At 51.7% G+C, this 17,677-nt stretch overlaps 2 protein-coding genes across 2 annotated transcripts; both read right to left on the bottom strand.

The window, feature by feature from the left end:
• Positions 1 to 6,396: 6,396 nt before the first annotated feature.
• Positions 6,397 to 10,649, bottom strand: CSUI_002423 (uncharacterized protein). Its single transcript, XM_068062624.1, has 4 exons — positions 9,060 to 10,649; positions 8,102 to 8,344; positions 7,474 to 7,515; positions 6,397 to 6,867 (listed from the first exon to the last, which is right to left on the bottom strand). Exons 1-4 carry the CDS (start codon positions 9,669 to 9,671, stop codon positions 6,715 to 6,717), a joined length of 1,050 nt encoding a protein of 349 aa, XP_067925400.1. The 5' UTR covers positions 9,672 to 10,649; the 3' UTR covers positions 6,397 to 6,714.
• A 3,841-nt stretch (positions 10,650 to 14,490) lies between these two features.
• Positions 14,491 to 16,949, bottom strand: CSUI_002422 (protein phosphatase 2c domain-containing protein; the record flags this gene model as incomplete). Its single annotated transcript, XM_068062623.1, has 3 exons — positions 16,773 to 16,949; positions 16,121 to 16,232; positions 14,491 to 14,783 (listed from the first exon to the last, which is right to left on the bottom strand). The coding sequence occupies exons 1-3, from the start codon at positions 16,935 to 16,937 to the stop codon at positions 14,491 to 14,493; spliced, it is 570 nt and encodes a 189-aa protein (XP_067925399.1). The 5' UTR covers positions 16,938 to 16,949.
• Between the last annotated feature and the right edge of the window lie 728 nt (positions 16,950 to 17,677).

Here is a 17,677-nt window from a genome sequence, read left to right as displayed (position 1 = left end):
AAATGGCTGGCAGCGACAGATATTAACGGACTTTTCACGTCCGAGGCTGTGTGATTGCTCTGTTGTGTCTGGGCAGTGCAAACGCCAGTATTAAGGGTTTATTTGTCCTCCCTGTCGTGGTCTAGAAGCCTCCATTACTATTTTCAACAGCGCCCGATGTGTGACTGAGATTGACGTTTTGTTCTCGGTGGGAGAACGACGGCTGTGGCCGGCTTGAAGTTTTTCGAAACAGGGCGTAGCCAAGCAGACGCCGTGCGCATACGAGTTTTCGTGGGTCGGTAGTGTCCGACCATTGCCCGACGGCGGAGCCTTAACCCGGTGAGCATCCGCTTTTGAGGTAACCCCCAAGAAAACCCGTGCAAACAATTACGTCTCCGGCGACCCGGAATCGAACCAGGGACCAACAGATTCCTGCCACTTCTACAGTCTGCCGCTCTACCAACTGAGCTATCGCCGGTGTGGTGTCGTATCACTCGACGTGGCCCTAGTGGGTGCAACAACGTACTGGGCACGAGCTGCCAAACTCGAAGAGCGTGTGCCTTACCAGGCATGCAGCTGTAGACTGGTATAAGTGGACCACGGCCTGGAGCATCAATCCGTTTCCAGCCCGGGTGCCCCTGTCTTGCGGTTCGGTCTACTACCAGTCCAGCGAGACGAGAACGACAAAAGGCGGAAGCGCGAGACTGCGGGCAAAAGCAAAAGGTGACAAGTGAAAGAGCTAAAGGTGCGCTGCGAGAAATTCACAGGCTGACTCGGCTCTGCCCTCCTCTGCCAGACTCCATGTGCCGTCGTGGCAGATGGAGGAGAACGACGACACTACTTTGTGCCCCATCGGCGTTTCCCTGATGTTTGAAACACGGAAGTGGAATTGCTGCAACAAGAAACCTTCAACGAAGATGATGTGTAGTGCGTGCAAGGCTAGAAGGCCAAGAGTGAATCCGGGGGTCTGCTGCCGCTGTGCTGCTTTCGTAGCCGGTCGCTGATCTCTCGACAGCTAGCTACAAGCACTCCGTCTCCCCACGCATCACTGCAGCGTATCATCGCGAAGAGTGAGAGGGCGTCTGCTGCCGCTGTGCTGCTTTCGTAGCCGGTCGCCGATCTCTCGATAGCTAGCTACACGCACTCCGTCTCCCCGCGCATCACTGTAGCGTATCATCGCGAAGAGTGACAGGGCGTCTGCTGCCGCTGTGCTGCTTTCGTAGCCGGTCGCCGATCTCTCGATTGCTAGCTACACGCACTCCGTCTCCCCGCGCATCACTGCAGCGTACCAGCGACGCGACTGCTCCCGGTGGGGATCGAACCCACGACTTTCGGCTCATAAGACCGACGCTCTAACCAACTGAGCTACGGGGGCGCTAGCTACGCCGAAAGACCATGCCGTAGCTATGCTGTTGAAAGCAAAAAACAAAAAGACTCCTGACGGAGGCGGCAGGCAGTCTATCCATACAGCTCGGTTGCCTTGCTCTCCTAAAGAAGAGAGCTGATCGGCTAAACGGGCTACTGCTCCCGGTGGGGATCGAACCCACGACTTTCGGCTCATAAGACCGACGCTCTAACCAACTGAGCTACGGGGGCAAAGAATTGGGCGAGTAACCAGGTCAGAGCTGTGTCACGTAAAGTGACTTGTGAGACGCATCTCTCCTGCTACATTGCCTGGGTCTCAAAGAAGAGGAATTGGGGTGGGAAATTCTACACTGCTCCCGGTGGGGATCGAACCCACGACTTTCGGCTCATAAGACCGACGCTCTAACCAACTGAGCTACGGGGGCCCTGAGCAGATCCTCTTGTTTGTTCGTTTCTGCACGCCGCGTAGGAGCTGAAGCAAAGAGTTGCACGTAGGGCAGCTGTCCGTCAATCGCGAGCACAGGAATCCGATCTTTAAGACCGTGACACTTCTAAGGCGAATGCCAGAAATGTCTAGAAACCTCGTCACCGCTGACGTCCTTTCAGGGTAAGCCCAAGGCCCGTACGTGTTCTACGAGGACCCTGAGAACTCAAGAGGACCTTTTTTCAAGGTGAACTGGCGATGCTATAGTTCCATAAGAGAAAACTCCGGCGACCCGGAATCGAACCAGGGACCAACAGATTACTGCACCCTCTACAGTCTGCCGCTCTACCAACTGAGCTATCGCCGGTGAATGTTTGTGTGATCTCGAGGGAGTGGTTGCTGACACGCTGGTATCACCGGCGGACGAGAGGTTTCCGGGCGATCCAGCTTCCCTCCTTTCACATGCACTCGGATTCTCGAAGCATAAAACTAGGCTTGCAGAAGGCACAATTCACGAGGAGATCGGGCCCTCCTTTCACATGCACTCGGATTCTCGAAGCATAAAACTAGGCTTGCAGAAGGCACAATTCACGAGGAGTTCGGGCCGGCGAAAGTACCAAACACGTCAGGAGCCGGATGCTGTGGAACCGCTGCGGATGCTCGGGCTGAAATGCTGCGTCCCTTGGAGAAGGGAAATGCAGTCCGGTAGCTGGCCCTGTTCTTCTAAGCTCCACCGTACTGATGCATGCACCAGGAAAGAGTATACACAGGTACCCTCTTCCTCCTCTGAGCTCATCGGCGCACAGACTACCCCCAGGTGTCCCCCATTGCGGTGTTGGCCACAGGCTTATTTCCGCGTGTGCCGACCTTGGCTTTCTCCGGGCATCGTCCTTTTATACTTTGCCTTCACGTCCATCAGGAGGAAAGTGGCTATCTCTGTACACCTGTCTATGTAACACTCCACGGTTAGTCCGGTGAACTTGGATGCGTAACCGTTACCTGAGACGGGAAGTCGCACGGTACGCCAGGGTTCGTGCAAGTAGAACTTTGCCTGAAGCCAGGATCCATGGCGACCACTACTCTTTCGTTTCCTTTGCTGAAGCAGAAACAAATGTAGCAAAGAAGCCGGAATGCAAGCCTGGCCTTCCGGTCTTTGTCCTTAGCGTTTCTGAGAAACTCTAGAGTGAACGTTCCTCGACCTCCCGGTAGCATAAGAACCCCTCCAAGTCCCTGCAGCCTTTTCGCCTAAAGTCATAAGCAAATGGAAGATCGTATGGACAGCAAAGTTGCTGTCCGTGCGATTTCTTCATTTCTAGGTTACCGCTGAGAAGAAAACTGGACGATGTTGGAGCCGGCTAGATCTGCGTTAACTGCGCTTGTTGAATGGACCTTTCATGACACACAGCTGACGGGAAGCCCGCGAGTCCTAGAAGCCGTCCGCCAGTGGACGCGCATCGTATATAGAGAGAGGAACGCAAGCAAGACTTTCGTGGCTGACGGGTAAAGCCACCTCAGAAGCTAGAGGTGGGGTGTATATAACGTATGGATCTATGTTCGTTTCGGGTCATATTCGGACATGTGACGTCTACATCACATGCGAAGGCATGTACGCCACAGATTCACTTGCCTGCAAACGTGGGTGAGCAACTCTAAGTGTTGCCTGAGCAGGAACTGTAGTAGTTTTGAAAGTCTGGTTCGTTCTGGAGAAGGCAAGGTGTGCTTTCATAACGACAAAAGTTTCTGGCTCCCGAGATGTAGCTTGTCACGTTTTGGATGAGCCTTGCCCAGTGCTTGCGTTCCGTTGCCGAAATCCGACAACTGAACGTCCACCCTCAACCTGCAGTCTTGTTTGACTCAGGTGGCGGGCAGCACTTCGTGACTCCGTCCGTTCCCTAACATGGGAACCCTCTCAGTATTTCCTCTGTCGAGAGCAAGTAATTGAGCGGCGATTCCCGAGTTCGTCAACTACAATGATTTGCCAATCTGAGTAGGACCTGGATAGGAGAAAAGTTCTGGACTCTCAGTGAGGCTCCCATGAATGGAAGTCTCCTCTCACTTGTTCTTCAAAAAATGACACACGATATTCACCTCTGGACACGGGCACGCGACTGACACAGACACCTCGCACCACCGACTGTCTTTCCATTTTGTGGGTGTTCGCGTCAGGAGTCAGGGGTACCGTGGTGTCGGGGGTCAGGAGTACTTTTCTCTGACATAGCTAGACCTGGGTGCAAGACCAAGCGTGTCCATTCCCACTCCACTTTCCATTCAGGGACTGAGCACCGTACAATCAGCGTTTCTCAGCACAAAGCTCTCTCCATTATTGACTTCCTTCAAGTTCCGTCACACCAAATGCACTTGTTTTCCTCCGTCGAGGTCTCTTCTCACCTGTGTTGTAAGTCAATCCCCAATACAAGTGAGTACAGAAAGGACAGTACGGTGGTATACTTCAGTTGAACATACCGTCAAGTTTCCATAGCATGCAGGTGAAAAGAGAAACACCTGCCTTGTTTGTTCTTCAGCTATAGCCGCGTAAAGGTCACACATATTCTTCTAAGTACAAGAGGAAAAGAAGGTGGTGGAGGGGGTGATGAGAGAGATGATCGATGCCTGTATAGTTTTTTCGGCTCTTCCACACAAAATTTATTCCTTCTGTAAGATGCGCTCGTCTTTTTCCCGTCCTATGCGTCGTTTTCATTGTGTCGTTCATTCCCTTACTGAATCCTTACATTTTATGAGAACCAAACAGAAGAAAGGAAAGACGTGAACTCTCTCACCTTTAGGAAAGTACCTTGAGACAGCAGAAGAAGATAAACAGATGCTTACTACCACTCACTGTGTTAGTGAGGAATACAAAGACGTTCCCCGGTCTATGTTCGTAGTCCCGCCTGTCTTGCAAGGCTTCTGATACCGTGGCAGCGTAGTCCGCGTTTAACCGCCAGGTACACCTAACTAAACACACGAGGAGTTTGTCGACTTCACGTGATCGCGGAGGGTTCAAACGCCAGTGCGTTGCGTACGCCAACAAAGCAACGGGAGTCGTTCACATCGTAGAACGTGCCTTTTGAGCGAAACACACGAGACTACGGCCCAATCTTCTCTCAGATGCTGTACGGAACGGAAAGTAGTGACCGAATGGTTCGCTTTATTTGTCGTTTCATAGCAGCAGCATCTAGGCGAAAACAAGTGGAGAGGGAGAGCACTACACCGGTAAAGGGTGACACACTTCTCCAAAAAATGCCACCTCCTCAAGTGTTCGGTTGTCTCTGCTTATCAGGAGTGGTGTTATGTGGTTGCAGGCTCTTTACAAGCCCTAGAGCGGGAGAAGGCAACAAGCTCAGAAACTATGCGATGGCGGACCACGTGTTTCATTTGCACGAATGCATCAACAGTCGTTTGCGAAAGCGCACTGTTTCTGTCTCGGGTCACAGGTCCGGCCAAAGACAGAACTGGAAGGGAGAAGAGTTAGGCTTCTTAGTGCTGAGCTTTTCTCCGGCAGGGCAGATCGGTAACGCCAAGACAAAAAGCAGTACAATATGCTCCAGGTGCAGGACACTGATAGCAGACGAGTAGCACTCACTGGATCCACGCCTCCAGGTCTTTAGGTACGCCTCTTTGAGCAGAATAGATTAGAACGCCACAACTTCCTGGTGTCGTACTGGACTGCCACCAGAGTTACGGCGCGGCGTACGGCTGGTGGTAGTAGTGGCCGCAACACTGAAGATCCGGCTTCCCCCGGGGGAAGTATTCATGAAACTGTGTGCGAATGGGAGTCTGCAGAGTGAACAATTGATCGTACAGGTTGAAATCTCGTAGCTGTCATAGCCGGCGTGACTGGCGACCGTCGAGCTCAATATCACGACTTAGTTGCGATCTTCGGCGTGTTCAGCACCGACCCTCGGATCGCCTGTTCATTCATCCACCCTTAAAGAAAGATTCTGGGACTGTCGCCAATTTTCCTATGCTGTGCACAGGCTCCGGAGTTCGCTTCAATCGATATCTACGTTGCTGGGGGGACCTCTCCAGAATCAATTACATTTCCGAATGCGTACCCTGACCTAGTTGTCGCTCGTGAGCCCGCCCCGCAGCACCTCGAGCAACAGTGTTGCTACGCGGCTGGGACTGGCAGTCACAAGAAAGGAAAGTGCGCTCTGACGAGAGGAAAGGCTATACAAAGAGCCTCCCCACTCGGCCAGAGCAGACTAGTTCCTCCACCACAACGCTTCTCGCTTCCGATCAAAACGGCCACGCTGGTGGTGTCTGATCTCCAATGGCTGACGCTAATAGGTCGCTTCGCCCCACCGCTCAGGAGCCCGGTGTTAACTTGGATCAATATAGGCAGTCAGCGACGAGTGGTGCCTTTCTGCAACAACTTCTTGCAGCAGCTGCACCGACAAACATCTTCGTTGTTGAACCTGTCCCGCGTTGCGCGGGGACAACCGAATCAAGTACGGCCCTGCTTGCCGATTCTTTTTCTCCGTATTCTCTAGAAAGTTAAAAGAATAGTTTGGTGGCTTTCCTTCCGTTCAGCAAAGGCTTTCTTTTGGTGTATCTTTGTCGACAAAAGTTGCATGAGCCTAGAACGAGCATGCACACCGCCGTGTTGGTGAGGAAGGACCTACAAATGCCGCATCCTTTCCGAACCCGTCTTTTGTTCCCCGACGCGTCAGTTAGATGAGCTGAAACCGGTACCGCGTCATAACAGGAAGCAACCCGCTGTTATTTCAGAAGACAGTTACATTGCCGAGGACAATATGGAGAATCCTCTCCACGTGGTTGGTGTACTCTTATTGAACCCGCGGACCGTCTGTCCCAGGCGGTCTTGTTGAAAAGGCTACACCAGAAAAAAGAAAGTTTTTGCAAGTGTTACGGCGTGAGTCTACGGACAGAGAGATACATGATCGTAATAACCTGTAAACTTGACTGCTCAGAATTTTCTGTTGCAATCAATCAGGTGACCCGCCACGGAACGGGGAAGGGGGAGGTCGAAGTGTTTCCGCTTGACCTCGCCTTGCTGCGGAAGCCCACCGCTGCCATGCTTCTCGTTCCGGCACCACTCCAAAAACGAAATTGCGAAAGCCTTGAGAAAACAAATTTAGCTGCAAGCACGAAGTCGCAGAAGCAAACACGATAACTAAAGTACAGATACCTATTTTTAGTCCTCGTTGGCGGTAGTTGCACAAGGAAAACATGAATACTGATTGAATGAGTTTCACAGCAGCGGATTTCGAAAGAACAAACGTTTGTCTGCCCCAGGGCGCCAGTTCATTGGAAAAGACCTCTCTCTGTATGCAGATTCGGTATCTCTCGCCCTGAGAGCGTTTATTATCTCGTCGAGATCTCGTTTCATCACAAGACGGAGCGCCGCAGTCAGAACTCGGTAAGACTTGAGTGCGACAAGCGCTAGAGTCAAAATGGCACTATCGATGGCTCGGATAAAGACGGTAAGGGAACCTCGCTCTGTCGTCACTTTTCAGTATACGCCCGCTCACAACTCTACTAGCCAGTCTTACGGTATTGCGTAAGCTTACACCATCAAGCACTCCCGCGTACAACGTCTGCTGGCATTGGACCCCCTATTGATGATCACCCACTTTACGACCGTGCTGCCTGGATCGATGTATTTGGCTGGAGCCTTTCTTGAATTACTTGAGAGCTTCTCACGACACAACAGGAAACAACCTCTACCCAAACACCGAACGTACCTTTTCCTTGACGGCAAACTGCCACCGCACGGGCAGAATGCTCTGTAAGCAGGAGTGCAGGTAGAAACACATGCAAATGTTGGGAGGATACCAGTCACATACACCCAGTCTTGAAAAGTGCACAGTTAGACCGTGTATACATGGTGGGTACCCGCAGAGGTACGTAGAATGTGTTGCATCCGCTTGACGCAGGTCAGAGCACAGAATGGAAAATCCTGCCACGAGACATACAAAAGAACGCGCGCCTCTAGTACGCTACAAAGGGAGGAATCTATCGCAGACACGTCTACGTATTGTACGCTCAAATGCCTGCCCCCCGGGACTCCGTCAGTCCCCGGTTCGTAACATCTGTTTCATATGTTTCCTGTTTTCTCGCATGTTAGAGTTAATTTACCTTAATCTCTCTTTCAGTAACCTTTTCTCCCTCATGCTGTTCCTTCATCGGGACCTAAGGTCTGCTGACAACCCCTGGAGGTACGCTACTCCTCGGAAATAAACTGACACCAAACCATACCATCCAAGCGTTGTTGTCTGTAAAAGACGTTGTAGGGCATCGACATTTGCTTTTGCGTGTACGTGAAGACGGACATATCGTTCATTCAACTACTTAGGCCATGCAGGCACTCACCACGCCTGCTGGAGCTCCCAGTGTAGCGGATGGGATTGTGGCCGGCCGTACGGGCTCGCCACAATCAGAGGAACTAATTGAGGGAGCTACTGAGGAAAAATCTCCACTCAGTTCATCGGCCTGATGCGAAGAGTTTATCTGAGGCTGTCGAGAGCTCAGGAGTTCGCGGGATGCTTTTTTGTTGAAAGACAAGTATGCACACGCTCCTAGAGCTGCAAGCGGGATAGCTAAGCCGCCTCCTACCTGGACAGGAAGACACAATAACGCCAGAGGGAGTGACCCTTGACGGCTACACCCCAACGCCAACCACGACCTTTAAGAGACACACCGCTAGCCTTGCACAAGAATAACTTATGGTATGTATATGTATAGAGAGAAAGACATACCTTTCTACCTGCTCTCTCTCTATGTATGGGGAGGGAAGTGCATAGAGATGTTGCGTGGTCCTTCCTAGGAAGGTAACACCTACCACCCATACACGTCAGACCCTAAAGCGACTAGAATCAACTGTTGCTTCCACCTCACTTCTCTCCGGTCGGTCTCGCACTACAAAGAACCGAGATGGGATCTGGATGTCGAAGAAAAGAGGGAGGGGAAGTTGCACCGCTGGCGAAAAAGCCTTTCGCTTCACTATCGCGGTCAGTATTCTGACCTTCATGCTGCCAGCGCTCTTGGCATGTCAGGTGTAGGTACACCGGTCGCACCCCAAATCGTGGAACATCTACACGTACTTGTATGAAGGTTTTGACGGTCCGTGGCAACGTGCACGTGAGAGAATTCCTTCCGTTTCGCAGCATATCTGAGTCGCGCATGCTCACCTTGCAGGCCATAAAGATACAGGAAGAGCGTTTGTGAATGACTGCGTCAGAGGAGTGTGGATGCGTGTGGTTGTGTCAGGGAGGCGTATCTACAGAGCAGAGTAGTGTACACGCATCGTAGAGACGGTCAGGTAACTCACGAGGTACTTGAACGCGACAATGCGGTTGCTTAGCGAATCGGGGCGACGAATCTGATAGGCAATGTCGGCGTAACGTCTTTCCAGAGCCCTCTCAAGCACACGCACGGACCGCCACCCCCACCATACAGTACATCCCACAGCTAGTCCCACTAATGCAGGACCAGAAGATGATCCGAGAGAAGACGACAGGCGGGAGGCAGGATCATGAGAAGGAACCTGTTGCGCATTTGCGTATGGTAGGTGATCGGAAGCTGTCGATGCTTCTGTTGATACATCTGAATCCCCAGAATCTTGTGTTGCCGACGATTTGCAGCCCCACTCGGCACCTGCTGCGGAGTCTTCGTAGGGCGAGCGTGTCCGTGTTACAACCCTTGATAGACTACGCAGGAAATATGCCGGTTGCTGCAAGGATACAGGCAACCGAGATATGAAATCCGATTGAGAAGCTCTTTCCTCAATGCGAGCGACCGTATCGTCGCCGCTCCCGGAATGGGCTCGCGTGTTCTCTAGTCTCTGCCAAGCCATTACTTCAGCACCGTCCCCTTCATGTCTTTCATCGGCCGAAAGGATTTCGGATGTATTGCCAGTGGAAATGCGTAACCCTTGGCTCATATTGAAAAAAAAGAAGACCTCGCTGCATGCATTTGCGGTGTCAACGTCGCGCGCATGGCTAATCTCGCGAGAATGTAGACCATGTGAAGATAAGAGATGCGACTTGTCCGCTGAAGTGGATAAGAACGGGAAAGACCCCCGTGCTCACATTGTCGGCAGCTCGGACAAACAGACGTGACACAGCAAGTGCTGTGAGGTGGAAAGTGGACAGGCCCTTCTTCGTGTCTGTTTCAATTGAAGAAAGAGAACACGGGCCCTCCACAGACTCATGAAAGCACGGCTCTAATTACACGATGTTGCCTTGTAGTCTGTTCCGCCTTGCCACCCGTAGTTCGAGTCGGCCGCTCTTCAGACTGCGGAAAAAGCATCTTAGTCAGTTCCCCGTAAAACCGTCGTGGCCTCTCGAATCGGGATCCGGCAACGAATCCCTGCATGCAAGCAAAACCCGGGCTAGGCAATCTGCTGGTAGGGAGAATGGAATCGTGGCCTGAGTGGGACAGTAGTGGTACTGTCGAGTGCAGGCCTCAACCGGACTTCCACCGAACTGTGATCTGCTGTCGACCCGGAGGCGCGCGACTACTGTATGGCATCTGGACGTTTGCCAGGACGTCAAGAAGTTCAGATTCTCACTGTTACTTCGGCCCGCTGGCTTCCACACTAACAACTTGCTGCCCAACGTCTGTAAACAGTGTGAGTCCAAACCGAGGGGCCGGTGACTTTCGGCGACAGACTGGAGGAAGAGCGCTTTCTGCTCCTTTGTTGGACACGTGTTCGTCACTAGCCACGCTGATGGCGTTCCATAAAAAACGGTGGGGACAGGCGTACCTACTGGTAGCGTTCGCGAATTTCATATGCGCATAATGGGCTATGTCGGCCATGACCTTGGCACGCGCTCTATGGGGAGCACCGTCGACGGCCCAGAGGTCGCGCATCCCGTTAACGCGCAACGCTGTGAATCAAACTTTTTGGCGTGGCCCCGACAGCCACACACGCTTTTGAACCCCTCAGGAAAGTGTAGACCATAACGATGATCACTTCTTAGTGCCCAACCGGCTGGCCGAACGACTCACCCCTAACCCCTTAAGCGCATTACATTGCCCGAGAACAGTCGCTCGCGTAGTTGCGTGTGTCACACGGACGGGCACACCGGGGACAACCCTAGTTCCTGTGGTTGAAGATCGTGAACGGAACACAGAAAAAACTACCCCTAACACGAGGGAATCCTGCGTCTCCTGAATCTGCGCAAGTTTGTCTCCTTCTACTCCGTCCGGTCCGCCTCCTGGAGGGCTCAAAACTAGAACGCTGCATAGGACCTAAGCATACCGAACACTTCAAAAGTGGCGACCATATGAAGTGAACTTCCCCAAGAGAGCCTAATTCGTTCGGCCTGAACCAATCTACAATGTCTCATACATCGCGAGCACCAGCCAGCTCAGCGGTGATACCTAATCCGAAGGTCAATGATGCCGTTCAGCCAGTGGTGTGATACACCAGGCCGCGACGAAGTCGCTGCGGTAGACTATGCAGACGTGTGATGATGGCGGGCGAAACATACAGAGTATCCCTCTACTGTCCATATGCTGCCACGCATTTGCAACCCTGCCGCACGACCGCTATAGCGGGTTTGCCATGACAGCAAATGACAACGGAAGCAGTCTCACGCCGAACAGAAAAACAGTTCACACACTCTCGGACTGGTCTGACATGTGAACAGACTACACAAGAGACCACTTCTGAAGTACTTCACGAGGTTGTACCTGACAAGTGAGCAGACTGAACTAGAGGCCGCCTTTCAGACCTCTCGTGGAGAAAATTCATTACAGTCTACGCTCCGGCGGGTAAGCATGCACCGCATCACCAGGAAACGCTGTCCGCGCTCCACCGGAAGTGAATTGAGAGCCGCCCGACCGCAACAAAGCCGTGCGTTTCAACTACGGGTGAACACGACACCACCACGCGCCTCCGATAGACGTGGCCGGACAGAAACCTGCCCTGGCACTCCAGTGCGACAGAAACCGGTAAACTGCGCCCCAACCCCGAGGCGTGCACAACGTGCAATCCCGACTCCAAGTGTGCTAAGCTCGGGGTCTTGTACACCTGCTACAATTGTTATACATCACCCCCCCACAGTAGGGATCTGTGCGCTTGTTGCTGGAAGATCTTCTCAAATAGGAGAGGTATCCATGATGCGGACTGGAAGTAGCGAACGTCAGAGCTGCCTCCCGCATATTTCCCTTGTTCCAATCTACAGCAAGCAAACGAGATCCCTCAAGAATAAAGGGCCGCATTCCGATCCCGAACAGGTGCAGTTGAACCCGGACGAGAAACTGTATAGACGAATCCCATTCATACTCCGGCGTATCTGGTTTCCCCACAGTTGTTTGTTTCACAAAAAAAGCTCGGCGGCACGGTCAGTGCCCGAGCGCGCCAAGCCACTACGGCCTGGGGGACGCGACAGCACGAAAAGGGCCATTTTCCCGTGTGATGCTTATCCTACGGCCCGAGCAGAGCCTTTTTCCGTCCGGTCTGCTTGGCCCCCAAAGAACAACACCTCCGGAGAACTGAAGTGAAGAAGTGGCATGGAAGCGAAAGAAACCGTTCCGCGAGATCGTTCAGCAGGGCCTCAGGCTAGGTGGAAATGAACCCCACTCGATTCTGCCGCCGAATAAATCTAACTTGTATTGTCAGTCCGTCCTTTTGTCTTGTCGACCCGCCCTTTTCTATCTCCAGAGTTGCAACAGCAACGAATTGTAAAACTACCGAGCAACTAGTGAAATAGACCTCCTTCTCGCTGTTGTACGAGACGTAGGTTCGTGTCACTACACGAACGCAAGTAAATTCCAGACAACCCCAGCCTCCGACAAGCTAAACGATCTGCGACAGTAAGCATACGCGACTGCCGTAGAGGCTTCGACCACACAGCCTCCAAATAATGTGAACAATAAACGAGACACTAGCATATAGTACAACCTGGAATACTGCACATCGTTAGAGCTCGGACACAAGCGTACACTGAGAGCAGTCAGAGACGGTCGCCGCGAGAAACGTAGCGCACAGACACTGCAGACACGAGAAAAGCAGGTAACTGGAAGCACCCCCCTGTTTGATCTTGTTACCCGGTATTGCATCGCAAAAACCTCGTAACATCTTTTTATGTGATATACTTCCCCGGTCAGCACACGTAAACTACAACAGAACCAACCGAAGGCGAAACTAGAGAAACATGGAGGTGAAGGAGCCCCAGAGTGTCGCTCTGCCCGTTCACTCCACTAACCTAACTGTACCGCCAAAGGGCATCAGAAGACTGAAGATCCAAAGTACGCACGCGCGACTGTGTAAGGGGTAACCTCATCCGTTTGAGTCACATAAAGCATAACTCTCTCGCACGGACTGTACGCGTACTGACATATGCTTCCGGGCAGCCTAGAAAAATAGGACAGCCGCATCTATAACGGCATGTGCTAGAAGACACCAAGGTCCTCAAAGTGATAGAAGATCAAACCCGTTCTACGAACGCTCACTCTTCCGCAAGCCAGTCTTTTTCACCGTCCAGAGACACACAGTGATAAAGAATTCTCGACACCCGCCGCCATCTTCATCGTCACCGCCCCCCCCCCCTACGACTCTGAAAATCCATCCTCGGCGGCACCGCATTTCACCCTGGCTGCATTAGCTCACATAAAGAACTTCGTGACGCCAAATCAACTGAAAACACTCCGAAACGACCAACCTCCGCATGCCGTAAACACACGTTTGCTTTGTCCGAACAGTCTGCTTCCTGCTGTATCGCGCTTACCAGAAAGCGTCTTCGGAAGATAAAGGAACTATTAACCATACCAGTTCCCTGAAGAGTTAACACTTACGAGGAGCAATTTCCTTGCACTGAAGAGTCAAAAGCGGCGGAAAAGTGTCAATACGTGTCCCCACGAGGGTGCAACCGAAAAACACGGAAGACCAAGAACATATCTACCTGAGCCCTGTCCTTCAAGCTAAAAACCTTTCTTCGCTTGTCACGACGTAGCGGAAGGTGATGGTCTTCTTGCCGCAGTACGCGGAAAGGTCATAGCAACTCCTGTGTAACTTCCTCTACGAAATCTCGACATCCGATTTCGGCTTGGCCGTAGCAGGTCTGGTCTGGGCTGCGAGAACAACACGTCCCCTGAGCAAAAAGCATTCGCAAGCTCAACGCCCCGCTGCAGACCTAGACCGTGGACCAAATGTGGAAGAAGACGCGTCTCCCTCAAGACCACTGGCCATCCGAATTCTCAACCACGTTTGAAGGTTCCGTGTCACGCCATGGGGCATGTGCTAAACAGAACGTTCCCGAACTCTCCCTCGAGTATCGTCAAAGTCTTAATTTTGATCGGATGTCTAGTCACACTACAGGCTCTACTCATCCGACATACAACTGATCAGCCACGACTATAGCTCCGGAATAACGGTACAAAGCTGTAAACAAGGGACTCCTTAGCTGAAACTGAAAAGTCAAGTAGGTACGAACCGTACAAGGGTTGATTATGTCCCTCACTATCCCGGTCCTTCCTTGCTTTATCTACGTAGACAGACGTAGAAGTATGTGTCAAAGTTAGAGCTGTGCCCGATCTGTCTCCGGGTGTATGTGTTACATTCGATACTGTCAGAGAGCGAGTGGGAAACCACCATACAGCAAAACCCGGGTGCTACTGAATTCCCAGTTGGACCGAAATCATGACGGTTGTACAGTGTACAGGTGTATGCATGCAGTGAGTACACCTGTAACAGGTGTATGCATGGAGTGAGTACACACATGTGGGCGTCCGTCTCTCTCTCCAAAATATACCTATGGGGACGTCCCCGGACATCCTCCATATATTCCGAAGAACAACTGAATCTTGAGAGTGATATAACGTATGCACTTGCCTCTAGAACTTGAAACAACTTCCAGGACCTCGGCCTGCTGCTGAGGAACGCCTTGAAACAGAGACAAAATAACACTTATGTTGTCTCCAGAATCCCAAGACGCCCTCTGAACCACTGCCAGCGCGATCTGTTGCAAGGTTGCGCCCGCATTAGCTTTGTCTCTAACAATGTCCATAACGGCCTCGCGGCTACGTGTATCTTCCCCGAATATTCCTGACACCACAAGATCGCGACAAACGGAAAGTAAAAATACTCGATTACTTACACTGATTCCTCACGGCAAGAAGTCACTCCAAACTGTCTTCTTACAGATGCGGGGATACATACCATTGTAGATACGCCAGAGGCACGGACACGCCAATCTTCCCGCAGGTTAGCCCACAGACGACAAGGAACGTATGCGACAAGGCCCGCATGATTAGACCAGATCCGCTGGTTATAGTCTACCATATGTCCCAAGACGCCCCGTGTGTAGAAACGGATTGCAGTTTGGCCACACACTGACGCCACTTCCTCTCAACAGTGGCCCCGGTGCTCTGGAACTGGACTGAATGTATACGTAGACAAGCAGTAGCATTCGACCATCAGTCTAAATGTTCAGTACAGTCTTGCGCGTACAATGTACCCTAGAAAAGATCCGACCAATCGGCCGCCCATCTAACTAGAAGATTTTGTCGTCCGAAGTCTCCACGCAGAAACGGGAAGCACACCTCTGTAAGAACCATCCGAACAACAGTGATCTCTCGTTGAGACGTATCCTGGTATGCATCCCTACCCGGGTAAGGCTGGCAACTCGCACTTCATGCAGGGTCGCACTAAACCGTGCTGCACCTTCGTCCAAATTACAGAGCAGATGCGGTGCTTACAGACGTGAACTGGGTTCAAGATTCCACGTAAATACCTAGTATTCGACGCGAGACCGACACAGACGACACCCAACAATGATGTAACTCTTCATGAAGGCAAGTGTTCTTCCAGCCTCTACAGACCTATGCCGCACCCTGCAACTTCTCAGCTTGAACCTACGCGCTGAAGGTGCATATACTTGTGAACTAGCCGGGAGAGAGAGAAGACTGATGAAAACTTTCATCTTCGGTGGATCGACAGGTCAGATGTGCGTCCACAGAAGATGGCTGCATCAGGGACGAATTCGCTAAGCCGTGAGTAAACACTCGTGTGAACACGGATGTACCTGGGTGGCTGCACAAACACAGGCTTCCGCAAAGGCTGATGGTGCAGGAGGTCTATCTCTAAACTGCAGGCAGCCGAGGAGAAATCACACGCGCACACACCGGACCGAGACGAGTTACGCAACAAGATATAGCTACACTTGGCCCTACATCGCGTAAGATACTGACTGTCTGTGTCTCGAATATAAAGTCCAGCCGAACCCGGGTTTCCTGTGGCACGGACGGCCAGAGAACCTGCTACACATCTGGGCACTGCAAACTATGCAAAGAAGTTTTGCATGTTCTGAACGCACAGGCGGACGGTGATGTCACGCAGCTCAAAAAAGCACTGCGCACATCGCTACTTGAGAAGTCACTCACCATCAGAAGAAATAAGTAATATGTCACCAGGGACCGCAACAAACCGACGTACATCCGGCACACATATGACCTTTTGCTTTTCTGCGCTCCGCCACCATATATCCTTCAGAAACTGCCCAAAATACATAAACACAGATGCAGGAAATGGAAAGGAAGAACCATGACGAGCTGTAGATAAAGACAAGAGAAGACCCTCATGCCAGGCACCGGCATACTTCGGGAAGGGCTGTCGGGCAATTGCTTTCAAGTACCAGGGTGCGAACACGGAAAGCCCGAGATGTACGGATGAAATTAGTCCAGCCACGTACAAGTGCACATGGTTGTCCGGACGCCTGCAAGGCCAGTTCAAAAACACGGATCTTTAGGCATGGGATCACAGGCACGCGAAAAGGTATAGTATGCATCTATCACCACAAAGCTGATATCCACATTCGTGCCTACGCCAGGAAACGGCAGGCAAAGCGATTACCTCCATAGCAGTCCAGCTGCGAAAGTGCCGCTAAACGAGGAAACACACAGCGTGCAACATGACATATCAACTCCATAACAGACTTCGTTCTGCCCACAACTGCTAACAGAATCCAGTGACCAGACAACATTTTCCTGCAGCGTGAGTTTCCTGGTGTCCGATGTGGCTTAGCATGCAACGTACGAAATCTCCAAAAGCTCTGGAGACGTTCAGGACGCCGTTGATACGAAGCGAACCGCTGGCTGGGACCACATCTCCGTAAGCGTCGCGAATCCTCTTCTTCTCTTTGTCACTCGCGGGCTTGTGATCCACTGTGAGTGCTGAAAATCCCCTGGGTGCAGAAAGCATAGCTCTGCTGTCCCCTGCGACAAACACAAAGAACGAGAGATTGCAAAATACCACGCAAAACTCCTTACCCTCACAACAGTCACGACAGCGTAAGAGAAACAGAAGGCCTTCTCTCTCACTCGATGTAGATCGCGCGCACAGAGCAGTCTTCCGAGTTGTAAGGCTACAGGATACACACCCGAGATACTGTCTCTTTTCGACAACAGGGGCCTGAGTAGGTGCTACTCTTGTGTACTCTCGACTAAACGTTCCCCCGCCACGTCGAGATTGCAATGATGTGGTGGCCATGTGTTCTCGCAGAATCCTCAGCAGGCGCGGCATTTCCTCTGACCCGCTCCATCTCCGCGCCAACGAATATAACTGAACAATCTATGGCAGCTACTTCATGAGCATATACTGTACTGCTTCTGATTGATACAGTGGTGCAATGCGTCGTCCTCGATTGACTCTGGATAACAAAAGTGGAACCTACGAATGCTATTTGAAGCAAGATGCTGCGTTAACCCGAAAAAACACTACCTTTTGAAGATCCTACGTAGTTACTTCACGGCAGTCACTTGAGTATGTAGTGGTACCTTTGACTAATGAAACAGAAACTTTGTCTTCAACAATCTCTTATCCCTCTCTAATTTCTCTTCTTGAAATGGGACTACTTGTTGACCCGGTACTTGATTTCACCAGCCCCCCCTAGCGGAGCTCAGCAGCCTCGGCAGCGTACTGCACTGTGTGAGTTGCAGCAG

The sequence above is a fragment of the Cystoisospora suis genome (assembly GCF_002600585.1).
Source record: "Cystoisospora suis strain Wien I chromosome Unknown contig_1021, whole genome shotgun sequence".
Lineage (NCBI taxonomy): Eukaryota > Apicomplexa > Conoidasida > Eucoccidiorida > Sarcocystidae > Cystoisospora > Cystoisospora suis.
The sequence above is the reverse complement of the archived record's forward strand: the minus strand, read 5'-3'. Positions and strand labels throughout refer to the sequence as shown.